The 18,893-nt window shown below is 43.5% G+C and overlaps 3 protein-coding genes across 4 annotated transcripts in view; 2 read left to right on the top strand and 1 right to left on the bottom strand.

The window, feature by feature from the left end:
- LOC125772037 (bifunctional heparan sulfate N-deacetylase/N-sulfotransferase) overlaps positions 1-18,893 on the top strand; it is a 670,071-nt gene that overhangs the window by 297,878 nt on the left and 353,300 nt on the right. The window lies entirely within an intron of this gene.
- On the bottom strand, positions 28-14,819 carry LOC125772033 (nuclear pore membrane glycoprotein 210). Its single transcript, XM_049443309.1, has 8 exons — positions 14,427-14,819; positions 13,092-14,217; positions 10,863-13,023; positions 8,857-10,787; positions 8,648-8,786; positions 8,330-8,380; positions 7,877-8,035; positions 28-823 (listed from the first exon to the last, which is right to left on the bottom strand). The coding sequence occupies exons 1-8, from the start codon at positions 14,591-14,593 to the stop codon at positions 714-716; spliced, it is 5,844 nt and encodes a 1,947-aa protein (XP_049299266.1). The 5' UTR covers positions 14,594-14,819; the 3' UTR covers positions 28-713.
- On the top strand, positions 15,048-17,684 carry LOC125772050 (angiogenic factor with G patch and FHA domains 1). Of its 2 annotated transcripts, none has more exons than XM_049443373.1 (6): positions 15,048-15,375; positions 15,446-15,682; positions 15,758-15,889; positions 16,175-16,556; positions 16,664-17,170; positions 17,234-17,684. In XM_049443373.1, exons 1-6 carry the CDS (start codon positions 15,220-15,222, stop codon positions 17,632-17,634), a joined length of 1,815 nt encoding a protein of 604 aa, XP_049299330.1. In that variant the 5' UTR covers positions 15,048-15,219; the 3' UTR covers positions 17,635-17,684. The 2 variants fall into 2 exon arrangements, with proteins under 2 accessions (XP_049299330.1, XP_049299331.1); XM_049443374.1 differs by lacking the exon at positions 16,175-16,556 and adding an exon at positions 15,956-16,052 and having other exon boundaries at positions 15,049-15,375.

Here is an 18,893-nt window from a genome sequence, read left to right as displayed (position 1 = left end):
TGATATAGAAAAAAATTACCTATTCCGTTTAAAGATGTTCAATTTGAATTTATTTGTTGCTTACTAACCTAACCGACAGTCTGAATGTATGTACATCGTGTTGTTAATAATTTCAATAACCTTACCTAATCGGCCCGTCTCATCGTTGCTTTTGTTTCCACTCGTACGGGCGATATTTGTTGCCAAACAGACCATATTTCAAGTGTTTAAATTCAGAACCAAACTATGCTTAAGTCACACACACGAAAAAAAAAGCAGCTGCAAATTATTGTTTGCCAAAGGCATCGAACCAACGAAAGGATCATAACAGAAGCGCCAATGTTAGAAAGCAAAGTAATAATAAGTAAGAATAATATCGTTCTAAACGAAAGAAAACGATAACATTTTACATATCGTCAAACAAATTTTAATAGAAGTGAAGCATTGAGCGAAAATCATAAAGTAAAACCAAATCGTTTAGAAAGAATTGATTAAGTAAATGTTTGAAGTTCATTTGTTAATGTACAAATATCAAATTATAAATCAATGCTAAGGTAAAACATAAACAATGTACCCATGCTTGATCGGAAAAAAATGGGGAGAAAAACCCGTAACTAAGTGTTTGGCAAAATTGGCTATTGGTTTGTTTTTCTCCGTATCGCGATGGACATATGGAAAAGCCGCCTTAGTGTTGCCGTGAAACGGTATAAAGTTACACCTATCCTGAACTATATTTACAGGTAACGTCGGTTTACCCGTTTTTGGGGTGAAATTATGGTCGCATCACCGTAGATCGGTGAGCCGTGCGAGGTACCGCTTGTGTTGAAATCATGACTTAGATTGCCTAGGGAAAATAGAAAAAATGTATTTTATAGATTAATGTAAAACCAAATTAATACTAAAACTACAAATTATTGACTAAACTGTATACAATTCTAGCTCTAAATGTTCTATCGTTTTTGGGAAGAGAATTTAATGTGAAAAAATACTTCATGTCTTTATCGTTTTGACAGTTAGACGAATGAACATCTTTCGTGTCATACAAAATGAACCTATAAAGGTTCTATTACACTAAATTGTAATCGTGCAAATAGGGCTATTGCACAGTAGTGTACATATTTCAAACTTTAAAAGTTCCTCTGTATTATTAAAAATAATTACGCAATAATTGATCTCAAAGGGGAAAAGTGGAAATACAATTTAAATTCAATTTTTAGCTAACTTTGCAAGCGATTTTTTTCTCAAAAATCCAATAACGGCAATGACAAAGTTTACCTTTAAATACAATTATTTGATACGTAAGCATCGCATACCGTGTCCCTTCTTTCATGCATCACACACAACTTATTGAAACCAAAGTGTTTACCAAAAAAAAAAACTTTGCCCAGATTTTCTTTCGCCTTGCTTTCCACGAAATGGTCCGTTACCTTCCCCGTGTACAACGGGTGGGCACCACAATTTAAGGATGCTTTTACACCATCGGTTTGAAGTAGTACGCCGGGTTTTGATAAGTTCTGTACAGGTGGAAGGATGAATTTTCACCGTGCACAGCGCACCGGTGGTGCTTGTGTGTATTTGTTGTTTGGTTTAGAAAATAAATTGAAGCGAGTAAATATTTTCCGCTACAGCATGATGTTGGCATGTGCTGGCGTGCCGAGGTGTTTTGATGCTAAACCGAACTAACCATCGGTACGCAACAACACGGGTGAATGTAACGGGCGGCTCGCCTTACAAGGAAGCTCCACTTTCGTTAAGCTTGGCACAAAACAAACATGCGAGACAATCGCGGTGGCCTTGATTTCACGTTCCGCCTATTTCACTGTGACAAACACAGTTCCCCCGATTGGAAGCACTTGGTTTCGGGGCTGGGAGTTATGTATTTTGAGACGCGTCTAAATCTAATCCTAACTTGGTCGAAGCTTGTCGCAAGCTCAAACACCACCGGTTTAACGGGGAAGGCCTTTAAGTATTCAGCATGTGTGCGATGTTTAAATCTTGTTACTGCATGCGTGAGTGGAGAGCACACGATAGCCTGCTTGTGTGTCGGCACGGCACGGCGGGCGACGTCTATTCGTTTGCCATTAGTACTCCACCAGCCGAGTTGGAGTTTAGACGTCTTCTAAACACGCACTTACAGGGTATCTCGATCCTTTTTTTACGATTTTAAAGATATTTTTTAATTCGTCCAATAGTTTCCCAGGCTTCCCAAGTATTTTTATACCTCGAGGTTTTTGATAACAATGATCGTTTTTCCAATTTTCTTCTGCATGAAGCGATCTTTTCAAAATACAAATTTTCAGTTCATGGATTTTCTCTATAGGACTGGATCATTGTTATCGTGGAAATAAATAAGAAATTTATGTTGCACTTATAAACAACAAATATATTATATGTTAGGCGCAAATAAATGACTAGCAGTTAGCTAGCAATGACTTAAGGGAAATAATTTTCCCTGGTGGTTTAAACACCAACAAAACTGTATTTCTCTAAAACAGACTTCTTAATTAAATATCATTTCAGAAAATGATATCCAATATCATATTAATTCTGAATGTTTTTTCGTACTTATTTATCTGTTTTAAACTATTCTTTCACATAGCTGCCATGGAAATAATATTTAAATTATTATATAAAATTTTATGTTATCTAAATTTTCATATTATGACTGATTATCGATGTATTCAAAGTTTAAACCATCGTATACAAGCCTACGTGTATTAAATTTCAGTATATCTTGATGATACTGTATCACAGAATATTTTCTTAAAAACCGTCTGACGAAAAAGAGAAACAAAAAAAAATCGCTTTATGTAGAAGAAAACTTTTTGTTTAAGAATTTACATGAATTAAAAAATTATTCACAAATATATGGGACACGTTCACAAATATATGGGACGGATTCAAAAATAAGTGGGAACTTGTCAAAAAAAACTCTGGGAAACTGTCAAAAATATTCGGAATACCCTGTAATATGGTACTCGCAACAAACTTATGGCACCAATCTCCCAGGCCACTTTACAGCAGAGGATATTACGTTCGTCGTGCCGTACTGAACATTTTCTAGTACGATCATTAAACTGTTTTAAAAATACCACAAAATCCTATAAATATAACTATTGTTTACAGCAACAATAACAAAAAGTTATATGTCCCACTCTCTGTTTCAAAACAATTAATTTTCATTGCCATTCTCTACACGCAAAAGGTCAATGTTTAAATCACATTTAAAAGGGGCACTAAAACTTTACTGCCAAGTTTTATTTTAGTTCGAAAACACTGAAACAGAAAAAAACATCCAAACAGCACCACAATTGAATAAAGGCGGCACACATCCGGTTGTGCATAAATCTCAGATATCCTTTCGCACGCAAATCGGTTGGGCACTCTAGTCGACCGTTTACATGACCGTACATACACCCGAGCACAACCCAATAGCGAAAAGCGCTTTCACGCTTCCCGGAAGGTGTAACCGTATGTCATCAAAATCCAATCAATCAAATTTTACCGCAAACTACGGCCTGTTCGCCTTGACCGTGGCGCTGTAAATCATGCGGCCTCCAACCCCCGAACACTGTCAGGAATGTGTCAGAATATGGAGAATGTTTTGGAACGGGGCAGCATAACACTCTGCATTCTGCGCTTTTGCGGAACACAATTCTCGAATGTGTGGCTTTCGTTGCGCGTTGTGAACACTTCGGTCACAACAATCGAACGGTCTCTTCTCCAGCAGCAGCAGCAGCCGCACTAGGTAGTAGCTCTACTATCGACTACTTAATCATACAGGGCAACGCGCATTTACCCGCCGACTGGTGTACTTGAAAGCTGCTTGATTTTTACAACAATCAAACCCAGTGAAGGGAACGATTGGGGCAAAAAAAACGTTTCCAAAAACCGGATACCGGATGCCTTTTAGCCGTGCTGACATTCGTTTCACACACTCTTACTTGCCCTTTTTGCAGTTTCAGTTCGGAAAAGCTTTCAAGTTTTTTTTCTCCCTTTCACCCACCACAAGGTGTACAATTTTGGTTGGGGGTGGGGAGGAAGGTTCTGATCGTCGGTCATACACAGAAGAAAAACGTTCCTATTTCCGCGACCACATATCAGCGAAACGTCAACAAACAAAATGAAATATGTAGATTTTCAGGCCGGAAAAACCTCACCCAAAAAAAAAAACGAAGAATTTCTTAACCTTAAAAAGAAACCGAAATAATACAACAACAACAAAACACATCCACTTACATTGGACTTCCGGAAGAAGAAGTTAGGTTTTAGGACAACGTAGGCGCGCATATCCCGAAGCAGTGCGGCCCGGGGGTTGTTTCCTTTCGAAGCGTGGAAATGTCTCTGCATGCTAAATATATCAACGTACGTGTCACGTAACACAGGAAGGACAAAATACACTTCCTGTACCTACTGTACTGTAACTGACTTGGTTGGTTAGTCTGTGACTTCCCACTCAGTCCCCCAACTTCATGACGCTTCGCCGTGCGTGCAGTTGCGTGTGAACTTCTAGCAAAGAAATGTCCGTAGTAGCGTAACTTTTGTTAAAAAAGGTAGGGAAAACCCGAAGGAAAAAATGTTTTCCCCCCTCTAATAGTAACGGGGACACGGCACCCCATTTTTAGCTTCTTAAAGGAAACGCCGCACACACGCATCGCCACAGAAAGCATTTGAAATTCAAATGCAAACGTAACATAAATGACAAAAATCAGTGCACACACACTGTTTCTTTTTCTTTTACCCTCGGTGCCAAATTCTTCCGGTGGATACATTTATCCACATGCCAGCACCCGAAACACGTACGCACAATGCCGAGGGTTGTGCATTTTGTAACGCGTCAGGTTCACACACGCGAAATAGGCAGGCGCCCAGAAAACATGGAAACACTAAACAAATAAATAAGTATACGAAACGTTAAACATAATCAAACAACAAACAATTCCCTCCTCACGATGGAATGGTGTAATTGGTTTTATCAAGTGTGTTCATTTTACCATCGATAGCACTGATTAGGCGAACGTTTTTACTTAACGCTCTAATCTTAAACAACACCCAGCGAAACGTTCTTGCTTCTGGTCTTTGATCATCCGTACCGTTTGCCTCGGGCAGCCTTTTATTACTAAGGGATCGTTACTAAATGAATAAAGTGGCCATGAAGAGGAACAACATAGAAACCTTAAAAAACAAAAGCAAACGTTATGAAAAATTGTTTTCATCATATTAAACCATCCCTCGAGCTATTTCCGATGTTTATTCTTCGCGTTTCTGGTACTTGATTGATGTTTGCGATAGTAAACAAATTATCTTTCACTTTTCCATAGTATAAGAAAGCATCGCTAGCAGCAACAACGCTCTAAATAAATAAATAAAAAACAAAAATTCCCAAAGACCGTGAAAGTGGCTGACAGGGCGCTTGTTTCGAAAATGTTTAATCACCCTATTAAATTTGGTACGAGGAAGAAAACGAAAAAAAAACGAACCTCCCCATAAGCGATCAACACTCCGCACCCACCCCACGATCGGGGGAGGCGGGTGGGATTAAACCTTCCATAATTAAATGAATGGCGGTTTATGAATTTGTCAAGCATGCAATCAACTTGCTTGTAATTTCAGCTTTGTGAACAACATTAAATACACACGTCCCGCTATGTCGCAAAATGGCGGTGGGTCAATGGACCCGTTGTGTGTACAATCAAATCAAATTCCACCACCAAAGACAGAGATGTTAGAGAGAAAAAAGATAGGAAAAAGGGCAAAACACAATCATTCTCTGGGTCTGTGGTTGTCTGTGGTATTTTTAGGGTTCGAATTTGTTAACGCCTTTACTAAGGAGAATCCAAATAAAGCTCCACTCAAACTGTTCCGGAGATGGGCAGGCTGGGCGGAACGGAATGGGAAACATTTTAATTTATACTCAGTTTTATTTTTACAACCACCGTGTAATGTACTGGACAGTACTGGACAAAACAACTGGGAGGTGTGAACGCAAAATATGGCATTCATTTTTCATGTCCATTCCACCAACCTTACCCTTACGTGGCGGTCAACACATTCCGGTTTCCGAAGGACGAAGTTGTGCTTTTTTTTTTGGTAAGCTTTGTTTTTACAACTACTGAAAGCGGTTCTTATCGCTTGTTTTGGGGAAATAATTTCGCGATCGTTTAAGGCTGAAAGAAAAGCCAGAGGCTGAAAGAGAGCCGTGTGGCGTGGAATGGAAACGTCATAGCAGTGGAAGTGGGCAAGTTGCACAGCTACTAACGGGAGAAAATTATGGCCCAAACGCCCCAAAAATCCAAACGAAATGTTTGAAAGGAGGGAAGATATGGATCGTACGAAATATGGGTTGGCCCACCTCCTTAAATGCTCGTTTTGGACATATTTTCTCGTTTCCCGTACGCGCTTTGTTCTTTTGTTGTTGCAGTCCACACTTCCAGCACCTGCAATACGGTTTTGCAGGGTTGTCTTCTCTGCATGTAATGAATTCAACTGTTAAGGCGCTTTTAAATAAAACATTAACAAACACTAAATATTAAAGCAATAATTTTACTGAATTAGAAGACCTCATCAACCAAATCTTAGCTTTTTTACTTAAGATTTGTGCTATGGAATCTTTCAGCTGTAAAATTTTAAAATCCACGAAGGAGATGTATCGTATATGTCTGGGACTAGCTGTACACCTTAACAACCAGCATAGAAAGAACAGAATCTTAACACCTTGCCATTCCTTCTGCTGCCAACCTCTTCCTCTTATGTAAAGAGGTTTTGGCCTATCATTTCTGGCTTTCCTCAATTTTATTTACTTGTAGCAGGATAAACAGTAATGCTTATGGGGTTGCGGTCCGGATGGAATTTGATGCCCGGTACTGTCTTGTAAAGACCGCCATCCTGCTCCTCAAAGATTCTGTCCAAAAATTTGATAATAATGTATGAAGCTCTTTTCATCTCGACAAATTTATTTGATTTCTGTTATTTTTCAACTGATTAACTTGAATGAAACATTACCGTATTCCATACTGCATTTATGAAATGGAACACATTGAACAGAAAAGTTAGATAACATTCCAATCCATCTTCTAGAAAAGAATTACACTCGAAACCAATTACAGAGAACCACTCTCGAAAATTACACTCGAAAACCCTGTAAAAAGTATGTCGACATTGGTTTGGTGTTTGATTTCTGACCCCAGTTTTTTTGTCTCGCTTTTTTGTGCATGTTACCGGGGCAATAATTTCTATATTCAATTTTCAACACCCTCCTCCGCGCGGGAACGAGCGCATGAACCTTATCGTGCATATAATTTAATGAACCACGATGAAAATTTGTTGAAGAAACTAACAAACAAAGGCCATTTTTACAAAACAGAAGAAAACATAATTCTTCATCAGCGAAGGAAACAAATGAAAAAACGAAAAAGCAAAGGATAAAACAACAATTAGCACCTAATGGAAGATTCACGAATAAGACAACAAAAAAATCATGAATATGTTTAGCCAGATTTCAAGTTATTTTGGTTTTTTGAGAGGAAACGGAGAACACGGCGCTCTAACGATCGTCGTGGCTAATTTATTCCCGCAGCCTATCTTCAAAAAAGGTAATCCGATTAAATGCACCAACATTTCATTTCGTTTCACAAAAAGGATGGCTGGTACATACCTTTCCTTTTTTTTGGGGTAAATGTAAAAAAGAAGAACACACAAAAACAACAATAGAAACAAAACGGACACAAAATCCGCCCAAGGTTTTGCAAACATAATTCGTTGCATGTAGCTAAGGAAAAAAAATGCAAGAACTCTTTTTTTGTTTTTCTTACAATCCCCAAAGGCTTTCCCCAATATCAGTGAAGAAAATGGAAAAACGAAGGAAAAAAAGATGAACAAGAACACCACCATCACTTACCTTGAGATCCGCTAAAGCTATGTCCGGCGCTACTGCCGGCGAACGGTGACGATGACTGTAGATTACTGCCGCGCTTCTCTAATGGACTAGCAAATGGACTGCCGCTTATCCTATTATCATAGGATGATAAATTGTGCTCATTTTTAAATGGCAAATGCACTGTTTGTTTGTTTTTTTGTTTGAGAAGCAAGAAAGAAATTCGCGGCGAAATGGAAAGAAAGGAAAAAAAAGCCGATGGTTAGTAACGGTGTGTAAATTGGAAAACACTTCAGTACGGTTGGGAACCGTTGCCGTTGAACGCGTATACAACGGTCAAACGGTGAAAGCGTTTTGAGGCTTCACTTCCCGGTTCGGTTCAAGCACTGAAACAACCAGCCACGGACAAGGGTTTTGTTTGGTGGCTTCGTGCTTTACCGTGCTAAAGGAAGCGAATGATTTGTTTTGCAAACGTACCATTTCCGTTCGCGACCGTCTTCTGTCGCTGGGGAAAGCAGAACACAATGACTGTAAAAGAGAAAAAGAACGCACAGGACAAGTTTAGTAAGAAATTAGCTGCTATTTCCCATTTCAACGTAATTAATGGTGTCGCGGCACTCGGTTTCTCTATGTTGCTTGTGACACAAGCGTTTTTTTTTTGTATTTCTCCTTTCGCTAACTAGCAGCTATATTAGGCAATGTAGCACATTACGTATAATTTAAATAGTCGACGGATGTGTCTCTTTCCAACGTTAAGCTTAAAGAATTTAAGAACTGAAATGGGAACCAACTTACCCCAAACTGTCGCAGCGAGCACCGTCACAGCGGATATGAGTAGACCAAAGTTGCTCATATAGTTTACCAACAAATCCGGTGTGCTCGCGAATGGTTGCGTGGCACATTTTCTGGGAGCCATTGGTGAATGGATCGGTACCTAAAGGAATGTGGGGAATTGTCATTAAATCATCTTTCTTACTGCCAGCATTTCGTATACCGACTCTTACCCTCACATTCTGCAATGTAAGTGGTGAGTTAACCAATACGGCCAAACTGTCAGCCCATTCATCTTTGTAGTTCGTTAACAGTTCTAGCCGGTACTCAAGCAGGCCGGGTTGCTTTTGCTGTTGGCGAATTGCTAAAGCTGCCGGATCGGATGAAGTCACCTCAACCTTCTGCAGTACCCGATCGAGTCCTGCGATCATGAGACTTTGCTTGTTGATTTGATCTACCGCGATTGCTTCCGGTTCGATCCGCACCGCTGGTACCATCTTCAGCGTAGATGTATCGGTCAGTCCGGAGGCAAGTAAACGCACCTCCAACTCCAGCGTGTATTCGTTCGTTTTGATCAAGTTCGCCACATCGTCCAGTGTCGTCAGAAGATCTATGTTACAGCTGTACGCCCCTATTGTTGGATCGTATCCGGGCAGCACTTTGAAATGCTTCAACAAATCGGGAATTCCTTGGCGTACCACTAGCTTACAAGCGAACAATCCACCAACCGATCGTTCAACCTGCTCCCGGCAGGTGGACACATTCATCGCAATCACATTGACCAGCTTGTCTACCTGCAGATGATTCTTGATCACTAGATGCCCTCGGTACGAATTCCCGTTGAAGATGTCGTAGCTTTTGAAGAACTCAATGCGATCCGCTTCCAGCACATCCACGTTGAACGAAATGCCACCCTGACGGCGATCACCATGTCGAATCGTTACCACATCTTCCGTGTTTGTCCCACCCGCGCTTGCCGAACTGCCAAGTATTTGTGCGACTCCAGTTTTCGAATCTATCTTCACCAACGACTCATCGGAGCTGCTCCAACGTGCGTCTGCATTGAGTAGTGGCGAACTGAAGCACACAACATCGCCGACCGCAAAGATACCTCTGCCAGGGAATACCAACCCGCTCGATTCTTCGCCGACGACCAGTTTTAGGAAATCTTCGCCAAACTTTACGCCCGTCTGATCACGCAATGCCACCACCATCATGTCGGAAGTTTCGCGAATTAGCTCGAGCGCTACACTATAGTTACTGCCCGTGGTAATTAGCACGTTGCCGCGCTTGGAAAGCTTATGCTTAAGGGCCGACACGTCCTCCAAACCGTGGGAAAATTCATTACCAAGACTGTCGTGCAGTGACACCTTCAGGGAAAAGCTAAATCCCTGCGGGATACTGTTTTCGATGCGCCTTAACTTCACCGTTCCCGGTTGCAAAGAGGCCATAATGTAGTGTACCTGCTTTACCTCGAGCGGTATCGTGAGTGATTGGTCCTGGGAGGATGCAATCACCTGCACGCGTCCGGTTGTTTCACCGCTCTTGACCAATCCATCGCGTGTAACTTGCAGCACACCGCCGGACGAAGTGTCGCTGTCTAGGTGATACACAGCATCGTCCAGATTTGACTTTAGCTGTATCGTAGCTCTCGGTGGCAGGAGTATGGAATCGTAACGAATCGCTTTCGGTGCCACCAATTCTAACATTCGGAACACGGTCACGTCCGTTTTGGCGGTTAGCTTCAGCCCGTTAGGTGTTACAAGCGTTACGTGCAGGGTTGCTCGTCCCGGTGCCAAAGCTTTCACGCGCATTGCAATCGCATCACGGGCCAGATACTCGACACCGACATCTTGGAAGATACCGCGCACATCAAGCACATCGGCATGATCGGTAGACCAACGGATTTGTAAGTTTTCTACCGTACCGAGCACGAGTGGCGAGATGTTGGGTGCGGCCCAAACGTACGCTGGCATGGTAGCGCCCGCTTGAATGCGTTTCAACGGTGTTCGCAACTCGATCGCGTCCAGTGGAATTACCTGAATGGTGATGGTGTCCTCGGAAAACACGATCTGTGCTCCGGTGGTGGGATTCATGCCAACACAGCGTCCTGTAACCTTCGAACGTCCAATTTTAAGTCCGCTAGCAAAGTTTGATTCAACATCTGCAAGGAAAAACAATTTGATTAAAAGAAATGTTTTTCAAGAAAAAACTCATTCAAAACTCAATAGCAACTTACCAATAATATCCAAATTTTGTACAGTGTAAATGATGTTTGTGTCCGGTGTTGGTCCTCCTTTGCTGTAGATTTGCAGTGTACTTCCCACGAGGATCGTTGCATTGCGTGGCAGTAACATCAGCGGTGGAAACACCTGTACCGCGGTCGGTGCACTTGTAATCATTTCCTTTCCACTTCCCGAACTAACGCTAAACTTGGTTTCGCCCAGCTCCATACCGGTCACGTGGTAACGAATCTCTCCCGCGCCCAACTGTGATTGACTGCCGAGTGCAAGGTTCAGCACGGTAGGATTATACACCTCCGTGCGAAGATCATACAATTCCAACCGATCGCGCTTAATCTCCAGCAAACGATCGTTACTATCGTACAACCGTACGATCGCTTCAATCTTTTTCGTTTTCTCAACACGATCCGGCGACAGCACGGTAATTCGTCCCACCGTTACAACCGACACGTGCAGAAAGCTCGACTCCGTGCTGAGACACTGGTCCGTTATTTCTAGCTTTACCTCACCGATCTTTCGTGGGCTGATGATTATCTGTCGCGTTGTGCCATCGAACTGTGCCGACACAATCCCCAACTCGGACGCTTTGATGTCATAAAAGCCGCTCCCTTGTGCTACCTTTATACGTTCGACCGAGTCAGCGGTTAGGAAGAGTGTCAACCGCTCGTACGGAAGCAGCGTACGATTCACCGATACAAAGTTTAGCTCATTTTCAATCACCGGCTTTACGAGTGGTGATCCGGCCTTTTTCTGCACACCGAAGGGTGGACTTTCCGGTTTGATCGCATACCGTTTAAGCACTTCCGCCCGATAATCCGTGACGAGCGTTTTCACTTTCAGGCTCGCTTCCAACTCCCGCGGAAGATGCAGCAGCAAATAATCACGTCCAGGAATTTCGACACCTTCCCAACGTTCCACTTCCGACCTGTAATCATAGCTCATCACTAGAGCCGTTTCACCAACACCTGTCGACGTGCCGGAAACCGTTTGTGTATCCACGGAGGAGAATTTCCATTCCAGCAGCAGCGAGGAAATGTTTGCCAGCTTACGATTCTGCACATCCAGCACCTCGATGTCGATCATCATCTGTTCCGCGTTGTCTGCCGTTTTGACGTGCATCATCGAGTTGCGGCGTTCGAGCGGACATCCTGTTTTTACCTTGTCCGTCGTGATGAGATTTACGAAGCGTGGCTTTACGCAGTATACTTTCGTCACGAACTCGGTTACGTACGGTACAACATTCGGTGCGTTCAGTGTGTTAAACACCTCCAGCTTTAGCTCGTAGTCACCGAGCTTTTTGCAAAGCGCACGCAAGATGTGTTTATCGTTGGAAAATCCACTTCCCATTTCGGTTACTTCCAGTGCCTTTCGATCGTACACTAGCTGACGTTGTAGTTCCGCCTCCGAGTTGAAAATGTGCTCCGGTCCATTGTAGTAGAAAAGATTGCGCGATGCACCGATCGGTAGTACAACCTCATTCTCGACCGGATTCTCAATCGCGAGCTGCTCGAACACGTTCAAGCTGACGTGATCGCTCAGCAGCTTATCGAAGTAACGATATGTGATCTTCAAATTTGTCTGCCCAACCATGGTGGAACGTAGGTACATTATCCGACAAGCTCCGTTAGCCAATGGTTCTTCCTTTTCGTCACTAACCGAAGCAAACGTTTCCGTCATAAAGATGGGATTGCTAAACTCTAGCTCAAAGTGTAGATTGTCACAGGAAGTGAACGGTTTCAGCGTACCGTTGTACCGTGCCCACAGCCCCACATGCAGTCGGACGTAATCTTTCAGCACGGTTTCAAAGTTGTAACGCACCACTTCCAGCTTTATCGGTGGTAAAAACATCACCTGTGCCGTCACGTAAATCCGCACATTTCGCGACATTGCGACCTTCACTTGTGTAACTTTAGCCAGCTCGGTTTCGGTGGCTAAATCTGTGATACCCTTGATCTGATCCAAACGAGCCTCCGCCAAACCTGTTTGTGAAATGGACACAACATTCGCATCCTGCGAAGTCCAACTGTATGAACCATCACCACCGGTAGCACTGAACTGAAGCTTTTGTCGGCGAAGGTTAGGATCGTACGGTAGAATCACTTCTGGTGGATTAATTGCCAATCGTTTGTACACAACCATTTCTGCCTTGGCTGAGAGCTGAAAAAGGGATGCGGAGGAAAGTGATTAAAAATACTGTGTCAACATTTTACAACAATCCTACATACCTTTTCAAACTTGCCCGTCACCGGACTGCTACCGGTGGCAATCGTTTCACCAAAGATGCTACTTCCATTAGTGGTTACACGGATCGGATAGAAAAGGGACTCATCAAACGTGGACTGAATCTTGTACTTTGCCCCAAGCGTAATCTGATGATCGTCATGAGTAAAAAGATTCAACGCAATCTCGTGACTCTCGCCCTCAACCGTTACCCAGTTGTAGTGGGGTAAAAGATTAATTGTTAGTTTCATCGGATCCACCACCGTGAGGCTTGCTTTCGGCAGTGTTGCTTTGGAGTTAGCTTCATCATTTACCGCTGCGTTTGCTCCATGTGGTACATTTCGGTCACGCAGCAGCACAAATGTTCGGCCAACTCGCAAACCCTTCGCTGCATTTCCGCTCATACTGGCAAACGTTTCATGCTCTATCTCCAGATAGTACTGACTGTTGAGTGCAATTTCGTGCAGCTTGCCCTGCTTCAACTGGAGCACCTTAAATTCGATGGTATCTCCGGGCAGGATGTACACATCGCTCGGGTTCAGTATCAGGTTGGCCAGCACCATAATGTTAACGTCAACCGGTGGGACGTTCGCGTACTCGGCATGGGGAAGACGTGCCGTTACCCGAGCTGAACCGGTATTTATACCCTCCAGCAACACCATATATCCTTGCACGCCGGCCGCTTCAAGCCGTTCGATTGCTCGCGGTACGACATGGAACTTGCTCTCGGAAAAGGTAAGGAACCGTAACACCTGACTCCAGCTACTATCGCCAGCACCACCGTGGCGTGAATCGTGCGTCCGATGGGACGCGATCTGCCAGTGGAACTCGATTCCTTCCAGCGTGGTAAACGCGTTACCTTGTGCATCCTGAGCCCACAGTTCGAACGTTTCTGGCGCTTCCTCTAGGTACAATTCACGGGTCGTCGTTAGCACACCCAGCTGATCGATCACGTCCAGAATCACGTCACATCGAAGCACCTCACCGGTAACTAGATCCTCCGCAAGCACGATGGCGGTGTTGCGTCGCTTTTCCTTGTTTATAACTGTCACCACCACACGATAGGAACAATCCTCATCGATGTCGTCATAGGAAGGCGTGATTTGGATTAGATCGAGTCGTGACGAAGTCCTAAAAATAAATCACGAAAAAAGAAGAGGCAAATGAAACGTCAGTACGTAATATGCTAATTTCTACACCGCTGACATCATGCGTTCCGATTCCCTCCTACGAAGCACCGGTGTTGTTTACCCGAGTGAGGTCACTATTTCGAGCCAATATCCCTTCCCTAACCTCATCCCAAACACGATTCCAAGGTTAACGATTTTATGGTCACTTACCACTTGAAGCAACCCTTTTCGACGACCTCAAGCGTAAAGTTCACGGAAATGTGATCGAAGATGGGCAGTAAAACACGCGGATAGTTCAGCTTGGTGGCGGAAACAGAGCGCGTGGCTGCCAAAAGCAACACCACGGCAAGCGTCAGCCCCAGCCATGAGGGTTTCATTCTGCTTTCCAAGCCCCAGGCTCTACACACTGTACTCCCAAACGGTGGTATCCAATTCTCGCTTACGGAATGATATTTATTCACTTTATGAACAGCACTTCATCAAACACACGGACAGCGTGACTTCGCGGTTGGTAAAATCCGATACTTCTTCTTCGTTTTCACATCTGCTAATGCTCCGAAACCCGTTGTAAACAACGTCCAAATGCCGGTGTCCGCGCTTCAGAGGCGAGCTGTCAACTGACATTATACCCGTCGAACAAACTTGACAGCTTGGCTTTTGTTCGATGAACATTTTGACAGTTGTGACCTTTCCATTTTATTATTCTGGTTCTATGAAGAGCAAATGTTCCGTTTTCCGAAAACTTTACTCTATGTTTCAACGCTACATACATAAAATATGTATTTTACTTTTTTTTCGATGTTGTGGTCAAATTATGCGCTTCAAATTATTATATTTTATGAATTTCGTCTTCATCGACTATCGATGAACGATCAACCAGCATCCAGCCTTGAACAGCTGTCAGTTTTACGAAGCCGACAAGTAAACATTTACAATACGAATTTAACGAGGGCAGCAAAAATAGAAAATATTCATTGAAAATTGTAATTAAGCTTGTTACCGAATGGCTAGAAAACCGGCCCATATCAAATTGCTACGCATAACAAACCTGTACGATGTGACCGCCAAACAGTTGTGTCTCTATGTGCAAGGATTGCATCGACACATACGCCTGCAAAGCACCCGAATACAAAGGCTGAAAAAGAAAATTCACGCACTGGTAGAAAGCTTTCTAAATTATGTTCTCCCTGTGAAATATTTTATACTAAATATCTTTCCACTTTCAACAGCGATTGCAAAGAAAGTTCCTCAGCATAAGAAATGCAACGGGTAAAGAACAACTACCAGAGGTTGAAGTGGAAGAATGTGCACCGGAACAGGCTGATCTGGTGGAACCGCTAGACATAAAAGCATTTGTGGATGATATTAAGAAAACGGCCCAAGATGTGGACATTCAGAACAGATACATTTACGAACCTACCTCCGGGTTGTATTACGATCCTGCCACTGGATATTATTATAATTCTGTAAGGATTATTTAACCTCATCCGTTTTAAAACGATAGTGTTTTCATTAAACATATTCTCCCTTCTCTTTTACAGATTTACGGTCTACACTATGATGGCCATCGTGGATGCTATTTGAAGTACAATGAAGAAACCAAGGAGTATGATTTCTATTCACAAGTCATTCCCGAAACAATGTTAGAACCCGAATCCAATGCCAAACAAAAGGTATGTCTGTGATGGCGCATTGGTCACCCCACAATGTTAACGCACCGTTCTACCTATTCTTCGCAGGTTCCTACCATCCCTACTTCTTCTTCCTCATTAGACGACAGTTTTATTGCCCGATTTTCCTCGCTGGAAATCGATCGCATGCGTTCAAACGCATTAGGTAGGTGACCAGTGCGGCGTTGTTAATAGCGGCCCCCCTTTTCTTTTCTTTTCATTTCGTCTTCATCATCTCTGGCCTCCATGCATAATCGCAAACACTTCTGTACGGCGTACACGGTACAGAAATCGAAACGCACCGATGTTTCCCGGGAAAAAGAGGCTACGAAAAAGACACCGGACAGTGATGACAGCGAGTGTAGTAGACGGCATAGCCGGAAGCGTAACCGGAAGCACAAGAAACGTTACCGCCGCAAGCATCGGCATCGGTCGCGTTCCGAGTCGGAATCGAGCGATAGTAGCGATTCGGTGCCGAAACGTTCGAAAAAGAAACACAAATCAAAGCGCAAACATCGCAAATCGTCACCAGATGTGGGTGTGAAGGAGGAGGGAGAATTGGAGAGCAGCGAAAGCGGCGATTCCAAGTCGGTGGAATCGGTTATAGTGGTGAAATCGAGCGAGGAACATAGTGCCGATTCGACGGAACAGTTTAAAACGGGCTACAAAGGTACATCAGGGAACATTACGGGGGCCGTACACACATTTTTCCATCTTTTCAACATGATTATTGTTGACGAGTAATATTGTTATTTGATGTTAATGATCTTCCCGTAGATGTTGCGAAACGCTATCCACCGTCCCTGCGGATCATAGTACAGGAAACGAACATTAAAGAGCTTAAGATTGGTTCACTGTTTATTGTAACCTGCAAAGGTGGTACACTAGGCCGCGAGGGGAACCACGATGTAATCATTCCCGACATAAACGTATCCAAAAAGCATCTTCAGTTCATGTACAATGCACGCAAAACTACGTACCAGTTCGTGGATTTAGGCTCACGCAATGGCACGCTTTACAACGGTGTTAGGGTGAAGCTAAACGAACAGCAGTCCGCAAGCGATCCTCAAAATTTGGCTCACGGTAGCGTTCTTCAGCTGAACCAAACCAAATTACTCTGTCACGTGCACGAGGGTAATTCAACGTGTGGCAAGTGTGAACCGGGGCTGCTGGTAAACGCGGAACCCGTCGTAACGCCGGTAATCGTTTCGAAAATTACGAAACCCGTCTCCCATAAGGAAGGCTTAAAGCTGCTGCAGAAGCGCTTTGGGTTGGAGAATGAAAGTGAGTATAAAACATATTTTAGCTCGTTGCCGCTTTTAATGACTTCTGTTTTCTTTCATACAGAGTACATCGGTTCCGGTGAGGGTGGAAACAATGCGGATTACAAGGATCGCGCTGCCGTTCGGCGGAAGGTTAAAGGAAGCTCGAACGAACACGAGAAAACGCAGGTCGCATCCTTAGATCAATCGATCGCCAGCAACAACAAAGGCTTCCAGATGCTGTCCAAGCTCGGATGGAACGAAGGCAAACCGCTCGGTAAGAACGATACCGGGCTAACCGAACCGATTGCGCTTACCTCGAACGTCGGTACATCGGGCCTTGGCAGCCAGAATCAGCTGGCTATCGGTGGTCCGCACAATGCGCAACCGGTCGATCCGCGTCGGCACAGCATTTGGCGCAAAACACAGGAACGCTTCGAACGGTCCACCGTGTTCGAAGCGGAAAGCAGCGAAGAAACGGAGTAAAACCATGGACGAAGCAGAAAAATAAAGCACTGTAAATAGAACGCTTACAATGTGGATGCGTTTAATAGGGTGAGTTTTGTTTGAGAAAATTTATTTATCTTAATAATTCCACTTCAATGTACGTTTACGGTGAACAATTGTGAGATGTTTTCCGTTACACAGTTTAAAGAGAAATTAATTAATCATTAATTTGCCGTTAATTAAATGAGCTCGTTTCATTCACGCTGATAGGCGTTCTACGTAACGCTTCATTATTAATAGCTTTACGCAGACAATCGATTAAAATTATCCCTCTTACCGCATCTCATCAGCATCGTCACGTCACACCGGGTTCAGGAGATCGTACTCCATCCTCCTCACACTTCTACAACCACAAGGATGACGGTGATTTTTCGCCAGATTTTTCCACCACTGCTCGCGAGTGCTAAAACACATTCACCAAAGCAAAAGGATAATAGAATTACCGCATAACGATACCACACCTTCCCCTATCCATATCCTGTCCCACAGGTCGGCAGGCCAGACAATTCGTCCAAAAAACTAAAATAAAATCGTGGGAAAACAACGTCTCGCGGTGTGTGTGAGCTTTTTTTGTCGGTACCGTGAGAGAACCCATCTCCATCCCTGGCCTGAGACGGGCAGGGAAAGTCAGCTTGCCAACAGTGCTGTGGGGGGATGGGGAAAAGTTTATTAAATAACTACACAACATGCCAGAAATATGATGGAAATTGAACTTGAACTCCAGACCCGAAAAAGGACGAAACACGAACGATGACGACGAGGACGTCGTCGCTATGTCTTCAAAAACTTAAAACCCCGTCATGAAGGTTTTTTTTCCCTTCATTTTTTGGGTGGTTTTTTTTCTCTGCTTTCAAGTCAAGTTTGTGGCATTTCTCCCAAGGACCGGTTACAGAGTTGAGGTGGTTTTTTTTCTTCCCTTTTTTGGTGTTCCGTTTGCTTTTCTTTTACCATTTCTTACGCTACTTTGCGCTTGCCTTCAGGGTGGTGTAATTTTTGGGATTTTGGTGTCGGTTTTTTTTTCTTTTGCTTTTCCTTTGGTTGGTGTCGCTTTACTTCTTCCCGTCATCGTCGTGTCTTTCTTTCAATGCGTGCTCCACCGGTTAAAATGTTGGGTTGGTACTGGGGTGGTGGTTTTGGTGTCTCACTGTGAGGTGTGGGTGCGGTTGGTTGGAAGGAATGTTTTGTCTGACGGCGTTCGTCCTTACGTCCCAGGAACGACCGTGCAATGGAGATACGCC

This window comes from Anopheles funestus, chromosome 3RL (genome assembly GCF_943734845.2).
Source record: "Anopheles funestus chromosome 3RL, idAnoFuneDA-416_04, whole genome shotgun sequence".
Lineage (NCBI taxonomy): Eukaryota > Metazoa > Arthropoda > Insecta > Diptera > Culicidae > Anopheles > Anopheles funestus.
This window is presented reverse-complemented; position numbering and strand designations above follow the sequence as displayed.

Bases quoted from the DNA above. Each gene is read 5' to 3' on its own strand.
- LOC125772033 (XM_049443309.1), bottom strand. From the start codon at position 14,593: ATGAAACCCTCATGGCTGGGGCTGACGCTTGCCGTGGTGTTGCTTTTG. The intron at 14,218-14,426 runs GTAAGTGACCAT...ATTTATTTTTAG, and splicing joins GAAAAGGGTTGCTTCAAGTG to GACTTCGTCACGACTCGATC. The intron at 8,036-8,329 runs GTACGTTTGCAA...ACAAACAAACAG, and splicing joins GACGGTCGCGAACGGAAATG to TGCATTTGCCATTTAAAAAT.
- LOC125772050 (XM_049443373.1), top strand. From the start codon at position 15,220: ATGGCTAGAAAACCGGCCCATATCAAATTGCTACGCATAACAAACCTG. The intron at 15,890-16,174 runs GTATGTCTGTGA...TACACGGTACAG, and splicing joins AATCCAATGCCAAACAAAAG to AAATCGAAACGCACCGATGT. The intron at 16,557-16,663 runs GTACATCAGGGA...ATCTTCCCGTAG, and splicing joins GTTTAAAACGGGCTACAAAG to ATGTTGCGAAACGCTATCCA.